This window comes from Camelus ferus, chromosome 21 (genome assembly GCF_009834535.1).
Source record: "Camelus ferus isolate YT-003-E chromosome 21, BCGSAC_Cfer_1.0, whole genome shotgun sequence".
Lineage (NCBI taxonomy): Eukaryota > Metazoa > Chordata > Mammalia > Artiodactyla > Camelidae > Camelus > Camelus ferus.
The window spans coordinates 19,783,299-19,796,508 of NC_045716.1; the positions used below are offsets into that span (position 1 = coordinate 19,783,299).

General features: G+C 36.8%; 1 protein-coding gene across 1 annotated transcript; it reads right to left on the bottom strand.

The window, feature by feature from the left end:
* Window positions 1-3,011: 3,011 nt before the first annotated feature.
* On the bottom strand, window positions 3,012-7,982 carry LOC102522620 (olfactory receptor 10R2). The gene is made up of 3 exons (XM_014553822.2): window positions 7,959-7,982; window positions 4,064-4,222; window positions 3,012-3,959 (listed from the first exon to the last, which is right to left on the bottom strand). The coding sequence occupies exons 1-3, from the start codon at window positions 7,980-7,982 to the stop codon at window positions 3,012-3,014; spliced, it is 1,131 nt and encodes a 376-aa protein (XP_014409308.2).
* Between the last annotated feature and the right edge of the window lie 5,228 nt (window positions 7,983-13,210).

Genomic DNA, 13,210 nt, shown 5'->3' on the forward strand with positions numbered 1-13,210 from the left:
GAACTCTTTGTCTTTGAGTTTTGAAAGTTTATTGCAATGTGTCTTGGAGAAGATCATTTTGAATTGAAATAATGGGGTGATTTATTAGCTTCATAAACTTGAATGTTCAAGTTTCTCCCAAGGTTTGAGAATTTCTCAATTTTTAGCTCTTTAAATGAGCTTTTTACCCCTTCCTCCTGTCTTCTCTTTCTAAAGATCTAATGATTACAATATTTGTTCTTTTAAAGGTGTCCATTAGATCACACAGACTTTCTTCACTCTTTTCCTTTTTTTCTCCTCAGATTGGGTTATTTCAAATTTCCTATCCTCTAACTTACAGATTTTATTTTGTTTGGTCTACTCTGCTGTTGACATTCTTTATTGCATTTTAAATTTCATTCCTTTGATCCCTAAAGACCAGAATTTCTGTATGGCACTCTTCTTTAATGACTTCTATCACTTTGTTAAATTTCTCATTTAGTTTCTATATTGTTCTCTTGATTTTGTTAAGTTGTCTTTCTGTGTTTTCTTGTAGCTCATTAAGTTTCTTCAAAAAAGTTATTTTGAATCACTTATTGGGCAAATCACATATCTCTGTATCTTTGGGATCAGTTGCTAAAGGATTATTGTGGTTGTTTGATCATGTCACGTGTCCCTGATTCTTTGTATACCTTGGAGTTTTACATTGCTGCTTTGGCATTTGAAGTAGCTGTCACATCCCCCATTCCTTACTGGCCGTCTTCAGGTGGAAGATACTTGTTGGTCCTGCTTATACCCTGGGTTTTCTCTGACCTTGCATGGATACACCTGCTCCATGCTCCTTTCTATTTCTTGTAGCAGAATTTTTTAACAGCTTTATTGAGACAGAATTCATGTACTATACAAGTCAACCACTTAAAGAGTCCAGTTTAGTATATTCACATAGTTATGCACCCATCACTACAACTGATTTTAACATGTTATTAGTCTAAGAAGTTAATCTACACCCTTAGCCAGCACTCCCCAACCTCCCCACCCCACTCATCCTTAGGCAATTACTAACCTACTTTCTGTCTCTACAGATTTGCCTTTTCTGGACATTGCACATATATGGAAACATAAACAATGTGGTCCTTCATCACCAGCTTCTTTCAATTAGTATGTTTTCAAGGTTCATCCAACATTGTAGCTTGTATCAGTACTTCATTTCTTTTAATGTGGCAGAATTCTGAAGTTTGTATGTCTTCTCTTGATCTTATAGCTTGTCAGACCAGATCTAGGACACATCTGTTGTTCTCCTGAAGGTGGTGCTGTAGCTCAGCTTTGTGCTTTTTCCGTTGCCCATAGAGTCTTTCCTGTTTTCTGCTTGCCCTCCCTGTCCACCACCACTTACCCTCAAAGCCACCTCAGGACTGTGCGCAAGATGCTGGCTGAAGAGTTGGGGAGAGTGTGGGCTTGGCCCTTGGGGTATTGAGGGTGACTGTGGGCCAGCTGGCGGAATCTTCAAGTGGGGTTTTCAAGTAGCTTGTGGGTGGATTTGCTGCTAGAGTCTTAAACTCAGTCAACAGAACCCAAATCCTTTAAGTGCTTTTAAATATTCTTATCTCTTTTTCCCCATCTCCTCTCCCCACCCAGTCATGACCTACCCAGTCATGAAAGGCCTGGGTAGTACCCTGGGTGCTCTGAGAGAGAAACAGGTTTCTCCAGCAGCATCCCATACAGCTGGGGAACCTGAGCACTCCCTCATTTCTCTCTCTTTTCCCTTCAGGGGAGGTTGTCACCATCTAGTTCAGATCCAAGCTGTGCCACCTTAGGGGAGGGAATAGCACTGACAAATTTTCTCTTACGCTGTTGAATGCATCTAAACTTGTATTTTTTTCTCTTTTTTGCTCCAATAGAATGCTGAGATCTATCCTCAGCAAACTGGCACTTCTGCAAAGGCTTTTTAATCCTTGGGTCTCTGCCCAAGCCGGTACTTCGTAGGTGCTCCCCAACTGCAACCAAGGGGGTTGAAGCCAGTTCACAGACTCCTGTCATTTTCATAGCCCATAACCACGTCTATCCACCTATTAGCCAATGCACAGATGGGAAGTCCTCCTCCTGGGTCTTCTGGTGTATAGTACTAGATCCCCAACTCCCAAAGAGGTACTTTTCTCATAGATGGATACTGAATTTTAGCTGATATAAAAATGACAAAAAGATTATGGAAGCTGTACACCAGAAATTGACACAACATTGTAAACTGACTATATACATATATATAAAAAAAAGAATTGATAGTTTTTCAGATGTTAAAAAAAAAAAAAGACTATGGAAGTAGCAAGGATGCACAAAAATTTCTTTTGACTCAGATATGGGCCAGTTTATTTAAAGTGGATTTGCCCAATAAGACCTCCGAAAGATGTGACTCAGAAAATTGGTGGACTTTCAGAATTAAGAGGCAGATTCACAAGCTGTCAGCCAGATGCAGCTTCAACCCTGTCACCAAAAAAAAGAATTTATAAAAACTCCAAGGAAAAACTCCAAGGGAATTCTTCCAGAAACTCAGGAAAGTTCAGCACATGAGAAAGACTCAGTACACATCTGCAAAGCCCTGGAAGCAGCCAGAGCGTGACAGTAGCATCAAGTAAGAACTTCCCCCACTTCTTCCTTCTCTCTCCCCAGTGTAGTCCTTGAGCACCAGTCACAAAAGTTAGCAGAGAGAGCAATGGTAGCTGACAGAGCTGATATACAGGTCAACTTCCATTGGCCCGATGTAGACTTCACCGATTAAATAATTCCAATGCAAGACAAAGGGGAAATATTTAGCATTAAATAAAATTTAGAGCTTTTGTTATCACAGTAAACTTGACATAAAGATTTCAGAAACTACCTGAGATTCTACTTCAGGAACTGAAAAATAATACCTTACAGGTTGGAATAAAGGGACTATGAGAAAAACAGAGTTTATGACACATATCTTAGAGAGATTTATCACTTCAATGAATTGGTTACAGATATAATATGTATGTGAAAAAGCAGAGCTCTGTTTATTACAGAATCTGAACTGAATTTCAGTTATATAATTTTAGAGATCCTTTCTTCCCCAACACTTTTCTAATAGCAACTTGGACATCCTTGTTTCTGAGACTGTATACCATGGGGTTTAATAATGGAGTGACAATTGTGTATGTTACCGTTACCAGCCTGTCTTTGTTGGACACATAGTTTGCCGTTGGCCTCAGGTAGATGTAGGAGGCACAGCCATAGTGAACAATAACAACAGTGAGGTGAGAAGCACAGGTGGAAAAAGCTTTCCGCCTGCCTTCAGCAGAGGGAATCTTCAGGATAGTCCTCAGAATGCAGATGTAAGAAACACAGATAAATAAAAATGGGACCACGAGTACAAGAACCCCACAGATGAATATGACAAATTCATGAACATCTGTATTGGTGCAAGCCAGACGAATGACTGGTGAGATGTCACAGAAGTAATGATTGACTTTGTTGGCACTACAGAAAGGGAGGCTGAAAACTAAATACACTACTGTTAGTGAGGCCAAGAACCCGCCGATCCCACAGGTGGCTCCCAGTTTTCCACACACCTGCCAACTCATAAGGATAGGGTAATGCAGAGGGTGACAGATGGCAGCGTAACGATCATAGCCCATCACTCCCAGCAGCAGGCAGTTGGTGATAGCAAAACCAAGGAAGAAGAACATTTGGGTAGCACAACAGGTAAAGGAGATTGTCCTGGCCACAGAAAGAAGATTGATGAGCATCTTGGGTAGAATGACAAACGTGTAGAAAGTCTCTGATGTTGAGAGAATGCCAAGGAAGAAGTACATTGGCGTGTGGAGGCTTTTATCCAAGCGGATAACACTAACAATAGTGACATTGCCACTGAGAATGACTAGGTACAGAAAAAGGAAAACCACAAAAAGGGCAAGCTGAATTTCACCCAGGCTTGAAAAACCCAGCAATAGGAATTCAGTGACCATTGTGAGGTTTTCTGCCAAGACCTGAAAAGAGGAGGAAAGAATAAATGCATTATGGTACATGGATATAAAAATCAATAATATGCAGGCTTGTGTTCCTTTCTGGAGGTGCTAGGAAAGAATCTTGCCTTTTTCCAGTTTTTAGCTGCCTCTGGTTCATGGTCCCCTTCTTCCTTTTTCAAATCCAGGGAAGTTGCATCTCCTTCTCTGTTTCTGATTCTGTCTTCCACTTTTGAGAACACTGTGATTACATGGTCACACACGAATAATGTAAAATAGTCTTCTAGCTGAAGGTCAGAGGATGAGCAAATTTAATTCTATCTCCAATCTTATTTCTCCTTTTTCATGTAACCCAACCTATTTACATGTTTCTGGGGTTGATACATGGACACCTTTGAAAGACCATTATTCTGTCTACTACAAGCAGGAACACACAGTGTGAAAATGAAACAAAGAAAATTATTTTTAATAGCATAAAAATATTAGGATCAAATTTAACAAACAAGGTGCAAGACATATACACAGAAAACCACCAAACATTACTGAGAGAAATTAAAGAAGATTTAATTAAATGAAGAGACCACCCATGTTCATGGGTTGAAGACTCAACATTATAAGGAAATTATGAGCAAAGGGATCACTATGTTCAACATAGACTTTTTGGTAAAAAGTCACAAAGTGATCATAAAATTAATATGGAAGGAAATAGAATAGCCAAAATAATTGTGAAAAAAGAAGAGTAAAGATGGAGGATTTATACTTCCTGATTGCAAAATTCACCCTAAATGATGCACTAATTAAGAAAGTATGATACTGGCATATAGTTACACATACAGACAATGGTCAGAAGTGAGAGTTCAGAAACACACACTCCAAAAGGTACCATTATGAAACATAAGAAAACACCACACAGAGAAAAATATATTTGCAAAGTGTATGTCCAATAAGGGATTTATGGCTAAAATACATACATAATATTTAACAATTAAAATAAGAGAAGCATGCAGGTTAAAAAATGGGCAAACTCTTTAAGAGACATTTCATCAAAGTATATCAGTAGCTAATAGGTATATGAACATATGTTCAGCATCATTCATTATTAGGGAAACGCAAATTAAACCATAATGAGATGATTGTTTCCATGCACCAGAATGACTATACTTAAGATAGACACGAAAAGGTGCTGGTGGGGATGTAGACGGACCAAACCTTTTATATTTTGCTGATGGAAATGTAAAATTATGCAGTCACTTTTGAAAAAGTTTGGCAGTTTCTTATGGTAAATACAAGTTTACCTAATGACACAAAGATTTTATTCCCAGGAATATGCCAGAGAAGTGAATACTATTCACATAAATATTTTCATGTGAATGTTCCTAGGAGCATTATTCATAATACTCAAAAGAAAAAAATCTATCCAGCTGTCTATCAATTTATGAACAAATACATTTATGGACAAGTAAAATTAATATACCCATGAAATTGAATACTGTTCAGCAATAAAAGAAATGAACTATGATATATACCACAACATAAATTATCTTCAAAAGCTTTATGCTAAATGATGGTAGACTAGTGCAAAAGACCACACACTGGAAATTCTATTTATATGAAATGTTCAGGAAAGGAAAATATATATCAGCAGAGAGCAGATTGGTTGTAACCTTGGGATGAGGACAGAATGGAATTTGACAGCAAACAAGTAAGAGGTATCTTTTGGAGATGATGAAAATGTCCTAAAATTTGATTGTGGTAATAATCACACAACTCTATCAATTTGTACAAATAAAATGCATGAATATCAGGTATTTTTAAAAGGTTATTTTGAAGGATATTTAGATACATTGATGATTTAAATTTTCATATATTTACCTATTTTAATCACTAAATGGAGACCTTTAGAACATTAGAATCCATTTAATTTTCACTGTTTTGAGTCTTTCTTTGGGATGTTTAAGTGTTTCTGGGACACATCACAGATCTTCAAAACATTTTGGTTAAATAATTTTAAATATAAATTGTTTACATTTCTAGTGTGCCAATTTAAGATTTACCATGATAATAATGCTCAACCCAGCTTCAAACCCCAATTAATATAGCCATAAATATATACAAAAAATGGAAGAGAAGATTCTATACCTGACCAGAGGATTGAAACATTTTTATAAAACATCAGAAATTTAGAAATAGAGCACTAAATTAAAGGGAAACAGAAATATAAAATAATACAAATAAAATACTATAGAAAACAGAAAAGTACTAAAATATATACAAATATGCACAAATACATTGTATCGTTGAAAAAAAATGGCAAAACATAGAAGCCACTACTACTTTAGCTAGAAAAAAAGAGAAAAGATAGAACACAAATATACAAAGCACAAAATGACAAGGCAAACAACCATTTTAGGAAAGAAATGTTCAAATCTCAGAATCATTTGTATAAATCTTCACAAGGAAATTTGAAAATCTAGAGGAAATGAATAATTTTCTGGGAAAATAATTCCCAGTCAAAGTAAAAATGGTTATTGATTATAAGCACATCTCTTTAGAAAAATAAAGGATATTATTGGACAGCTAGTCCTCAAAAAATCTCTAGTATGCCTAAACTGTTTCATAGAGAAATTAAACAAAGCTTCAAAAATGAGATGATCTCAGTGCCACATAAACTGTTCCTGAAATATGATAATATCTCAATAAATACTTTTTTAATAAATAGAAAAAAATCTGTGTAAATCTCCAACTCATATAATGTTCAAAAAAAATTCTTGTGGATATGTCAATAAAAAAATGCAAAAAAAATCAGAAAAAAGATATTAGTTGGTGGAAAAATTGAAAAGTTAAGCTTAATGCTAAGGAAGGATTGTCAGAGTAGTAAATCACCAACAATTTGACTGTATAAAATAACATATTTTCAACAAAAGTACAATCAGAAATACTAGAAGACAAACAAGAAATAAAAATTACCAAAGCTATGTTCAAAATGTTAATAATAATAAAAAATTTTATTACAAACTAATGGAGAAAATAACAACTTCTAGTGTAGAAATTGGATTAAGCATATGGTTTATAAAATAAAAATAAAATGCATCACATATATAAAAATTAGTTTTACTGCATTTAAAACATAATGCAAGTTAAACTAAAAGATCATTTACACTCATCCAATTAGCAGTAGGGATATGAATTATATGACCAGCCTGTCATATAAGTATTTGCTAATAGGATTCACAATTGGTTATAATTTTATGGAAAGAAATTCATCAAATTGTATTAAGGTCGCTGAATATATTCATTCAATTTTTCCAGTAATTTCATTTTTGAAAATCTATCCTACTATAGCAGATTTCTGCATGAAGATGTATTTATAGTAAAGAAAAATTTTGTAGTCATAGTATGAACTAATAGTACTAAGTTTAAGAAGTCAGTGTTACATGGTGGGTGAGAGTATGGAACCTGGAGACAGGTAGCTTGGATTTGGGTCCTAGTTTTTCCACGTGGTGACTGTGCGTCCGTGAAAAAGTTACTCTGCTACAGTTTCTTTATCTGAAACATGGCAGCTGTGAGTATTCGATGTATTTGCATACGTAAAGTGCTTAAAATATCACCCATTACGTAGGAAGCGTGCTGCTAGAGGTGCGATTTTCTTTGACTATCGTTTTTTGTTGTTCTGGCTGGGCTGGTTCCTCTCTAAACAAATCAGCCATTCCAAGACAGTGATTTTGAAACTCTATGCTTATCCCATCACTGAGGTTACAGAATCCAGTTAACGGTCAACACCAGCAGTTTTAATACACAAACAGAATAGATGAGACAGAGAAACCACTGGAGAAAGTACAGAATATATGAGTGATCCTTCTTTGAAGTGAATCTTCTCTTTCACATGGAGTGTGTGCACGCGCACGTGCACGTTAGGTTGGAATTAAAACGTATTTCTCACTCTGTCTTGCAGACAGATCTATGACCATAGCAAATATGGCAGAATGAGCTGACAAGTTTGTTGGAAAACGAACTTTTTCTTACCTTTTCAGGCCCCCTGATCCCCATATCTGCTGTTTTTGACGTGACTGATTATTCTCTAGAAGCAGAAGAGGAATCTGAAGAGAATCAGTGTTGCTGAAAACGAAAAACATGTATATATTCATGACACTTTTTATTTTCAGCATTGTTTGCCTTTCCTTTTTTATGATAGGGCCTGAAGGGGAAAATTAAGGGGAAAAAAAATCATTCAAGGCAGGAATCTATAGAGTTTTGCTTCCACTTCCTTTGACCTGGGAAAACCAACTGGAGGTGAATATTTTCAAGAGTCATTTGGGCAGTAAGGATACATATATATATATATATATATATATATATATATTGTCATGCAGCTGGTAAAGGTATTAAATGAGCAAAGAAGCTAGAAATAGATTCATATTGTGAAGAAAGTACTAGATACGAGGTAAAAAGGCACAAATTCATATTCTTATTTCAGCATTTTCTTTGAGTAAGTAATTAAATCTTCCTAAAATCTCAATTTTCTCCTCTGAAATTTAGAATAGTATGAGGATTAACAGACAGCAGAAATTAAAATGTAGCCTGGAATTACACATAAGAAGCCCTAATAATTTCCTTCTTTGCTTCCTTCTGGAGATTGATACTACAGATACCTCCTGTGACCATTCTGCAATATCTCTAAAGTTTCCCCTTTTTCCTAACCTTAAGATCTCCACCTCAACATTATCTTGGATCCACATCCAGCTACTTTCCTTGTTACCACCCCCCGATCTTTGTCTATCATGTATACATAGACAACATTTCTGAAATATCTCGACAATTTCTGAATTGAACATAAGATAAAAGGCATAATTAGTTGTTATCTATGAGATGGCATAAATATACTCTGACATTTTAGATAATTTAATGAGTCATTTTCCTTAAGCTATCTATGAAATAAGGAAGCCCAGGTCACCAGTGTTGAAAGAGTTTAATGTTCCCCAAAATATGAGTCCTGGGCTCCAGGGGAATGCAGTTGCCCTGTCTTTTATAATTTGCTGTATATAGCACCATTCCCAGTATTCCCATACAGATCTTCCTCCAGTTCTCTTAAAACTGTTCAAACCAATGACAAGAGACTCACAACTACACTCCCAAGCACAGTGCTCACTGGGCCCCCCATCTGAATGGCCTAACCTAGCTACAACCTTAATGAGTTATTAATGGGCATTTTTCTGGTTATGAGCATGAATGTAAATGCCCTGATTGGTAATTTCACTACCCAGCACCCTAGGGAGCCATTACCGCATTGCTCCTGAAACAGGTCCTGCCTTCCCTCTACAGGGAACTACGATCCAAGAGGGAAATGGACCTCAAGAATCTCTTGCCAAAGAACGAATCACACAATAGTCTAGGGGAATTTGTTAGTTTTCTAGTTTAGACTCCCTAGGGAGGTGGCTCATTGGAAATCCGGAGGCTGCTTGACACTCAGCAGGAAAGACCTGGCATCCGCCTCCCATGGGCTTCCCCTGCAGTTCTTGCTTTTCATCCCTTGGTTGGAGGCAAGAATTTCCTGTGCTCCATCCTGCACTCTAGCCTCTATTTCAAAGAGGAAGAATATGTTTTGAGAAATGATAGAGCAATGGGCTGGCATAGCTGCAGCAGTGAGAGCAGCAGAAAGCAACTCCAGCAGGTGCAATGTAGCATGGGAATTGTCACTTGAAGGGCCTGGAGACACCATTTACTTATTTGTTCATTCCAGAAGCGTACACTTAGTTCTAACTTTCATCATGAAATGTTTTCTATTCAGGTGATGTGCGCTCAAATAAGGATAGTTCCCCCTTAGGAAATTTAATCCCTACTGGGGGAGACAAAGAAAGCTCTGACTGCACTGTGCCCTGATGAAGGGCTACAAGAGAGAGGTGCATGTAAAATGTGTGTATCACCCTGAGAGCACGTGGCAGAGAAATGTGAGTTAGGTTATGGAGGTTAATAAGGCCTTCTTAGGAGTGTTTATGCTTGAGTGAAGTTTTAGAGGCAGAATAGTGGGTAGACAATTAATGAAACAGAATAAATTTGAGGAGTATGTGTGTGTGTGTGTGTGTGTGTGTGTGTGTGTGTAAAGGTAATAAGACATTAAACAGAACATCATTTGAAACAATGAATACTTCGGTAAGAATTTTAACTTAAGGAGTTAAAATATGCCTTCAAATCTATTAAAAAGTATTGAAGAGTTTATAATCTGAGACATTATCTGATGAGATTTTTATTTTATGAAGATAATGATGATATTACTGATGATAATAATTGATAGGATTGACTTTAACAAAATGACAGAATAGTCATCTTTTTACCGTCTTTCCCCCAAAGAACACTGATTTTGAAAATCACCCACAGTTGAAAGTACCTTTGTGGAAGTTTGAGATTCCACAACTCGACTGGGGAAGAAATATATACTGTATGCACTGAATAGGGTAACAGGAGAAGTTTTACTCTACCTGCCTCACCCCTCCCCCAGGGTGCTCTTGGCACAACACAGTACCAAAAAGAGACCATCTCAACCCATGATGTCCCCTTCAGGGGAAAGTGGGAACACACGAGTGAGCACCCAGCTTCCTAGTTGTGTAAAACACTGCCGAAGAAACCAACTTTTTCTTGACCCATGCAGAATACTGTGGTGCGTTGCATGGCCGGGGGTCAGGGAAAGGCTGGGAAAACAGCAGCCAGCACTCTCAGAGGGTATCAGAGAGATGTGGATTGTACTAACCACTTTTCAGACACCATCAGGAAGCCCATCCATGAGCTTCTGGGGACACCTCACCTACAGATCCTTCCAACTGGCCCAAGGGTATCCCCAATACTCTGCATATCTCACTTAAAAAATCCTCTCCTCCTGTTTCAGTAGCTCACTGCATACCCATGAGAGCAATGAAACTGAGCCTTTGCAGACTCTTATCCTGCAAAGCTAGCCCTACTCTGCAGGCTTGAGAGAAACCACATAAACTTTGGCAATCAGCATCACCTTGGGGTAAGCAAATGGGAGGCTGTCAGCACCTAGACTGGCTTTACAGGATTGAGAGAAGGGGTACACTGTAAGGAATCCTCCCCGCAACAGGAAATAAATAGTGTGGAGCAGGCATATCCATAGAAAATGTCTCAAAAGACCTCAGAGTTCTTGGCACAGCTGACAGGAAGGATTTACCTCCCAAAGGCAGTCAGCAAAGATGGAAGGAGGCTACTGCTTCTTCAGATTCAGTGATGGCAGTACAAGAGTCAAGTAAATGAAAAATCAAGAAAACATGACACCACAAAGAGAACACAGTAATTTTCCAGTAACCAACCCCAAAGAAACAGAGATCTGCAATTTGCCTGATAAATACTTCAAATTAGTTGTTTTAAGAAACCTCAGTGAGCTACAAGAAAACACAGAAAGATAATTCTGTGAAATTAGGAAAACAAAACACCAATAAAACAAAAAGTTAAGCAAAGAGATAAAAATCAAAAAGGAACCAACAAATTCTAAAGATGAAGAACACAAGGAATGAAATAAAAATGCAACAGAGATCAGTAGCATCAGTCTTACTCAAGCAAATGAAAGAATCTGTGAAGTCAAAGAAAAGTCACTTGAAACTATCCAGTCAGAGGAGAGAAAAAGAAAAAAGAATGAAAAAGAGTGAAGAAAGCCTATGTGAGCTATGGGATACCATCAAGAGAAAAATTCTATGCATTATTGCCATCCCAGAAAGAGAAGAAAGGGAGAAAAGGGGCAAAAGACTTGTTTAAAGAAATAATGGCTGAGAACTTGCCAAATATGGGGAGAAACTTGTATATCTTGTTCAAGAAACTTACAGATCCCTAAGAAGACTCAACACATAAAGATCTTCCTCAAGACATATAATGAAACTGTCAAAACTCAAAGACAAAGAAAATTTTTTGAAGAGCAAGAGAAAAAATATTCTCACAAAAAAAGGAACCCTCATAAGACTAACAGCAGATTTCTCTGCGGAAACTTTGAAGTCCAGGAGAGAGAGGGATGATATATTCAAAGCGCTAACAGAACAAAACTGCCAACCAAGAATACTTGACCCAACAAAGCTGTCTTTCAGAAATGAGGGAACGATAAAGATATTCCGGAAAAAAAGCAGCTGAGGATATTTCATTATCACTAAAGCTGCCTTACAAAAAATGCTAAATGGAGTCTTTCAAAATGAGATAAAAGGAGGCTTATTAACAAGAAGTTTATGGAAATATACAATACTGGTAAATGTAAGTATATAGTCAAATTCAGAACAATCTAACACTGAATATGGTGGTGTGTTAACCACTTACCTATAATATAAAGGTTAAAAACTATAAAAATCACTATATAATAATTTATTAATTAATAAACAATATAAAAAGATAAAATTTGTAAAACCAAAAACATAAAATGTGGTGTGGGGAGTAAAATGGTAGAGGTTTTGTATGTGATCAAAGTTAAGTTATGAGGGTTAAATAGACTGCTTAAACTATAAGATTTTTAATTTAAGCCTCATGGTAACCACAAAGCAAAAACCTACAGCAAATACACAAAAGGCAGGAGAAGGCAACCAAAACACAAAACTATGGAAAATCAATTCACAAAGGAAGAGAGAAAGAAAGGAACAAAGGACTACAAAACAGTCTGAAACAATTAATGAAATGACAGTAGTAAGTCCTTACCTAATAATAATTATTTTAAATGTAAATGGATTAAATTATCCAAACAAAAGTCATAGAGTAGCTGAATGGATTAAAATAAATAAATGTCGTAGAGCAGATCTCTAGAAATTTTTCATCTTGCATAACTGAAACTTTGTACCCATTAAACAGAAACTCCCCATTACCCTTGCCCCAAGCCCCTGACAACTACCATTCTACTTTCTGTTTCTATGTGTTTGACTAATTTAGATACTTCATATCACTGGAATCACGCAGTATTTGTCCTTCTTTCACTGGCTTATTTCACTAAGCACAGTGTCCTCTGAGTTCATCAGTGTTGTTGCATTCTAGGTGATCTATTCATTGTTGAAAGTGGGTAATGAAGTCTCCCACTATTATTGGTTGCTGTGTGGTTCTGTCTTCAGATGTTAAGAACTGCTTGATATATATTGTGATCATAGAACATTCTTCATATGATTTCAATTCTTTTAAATATATGGAGATTTGTTTAATGACCCTGAATGTGGTCTTTCTTGGTGAATGTTCCCTGTGTTCTTGAAATAAATATGCTTTCTGCTATTGTTAGATGGAATGTTTACGTCTGCTAGGTCAAGTTGGTT

Bases quoted from the DNA above. Each gene is read 5' to 3' on its own strand.
- LOC102522620 (XM_014553822.2), bottom strand. From the start codon at position 7,982: ATGGGGATCAGGGGGCCTGAAAAG. The intron at 4,223-7,958 runs GTAAGAAAAAGT...TCTGACCTTCAG, and splicing joins GGATCAGGGGGCCTGAAAAG to CTAGAAGACTATTTTACATT. The intron at 3,960-4,063 runs GCAAGATTCTTT...TCCTCTTTTCAG, and splicing joins CAGCTAAAAACTGGAAAAAG to GTCTTGGCAGAAAACCTCAC.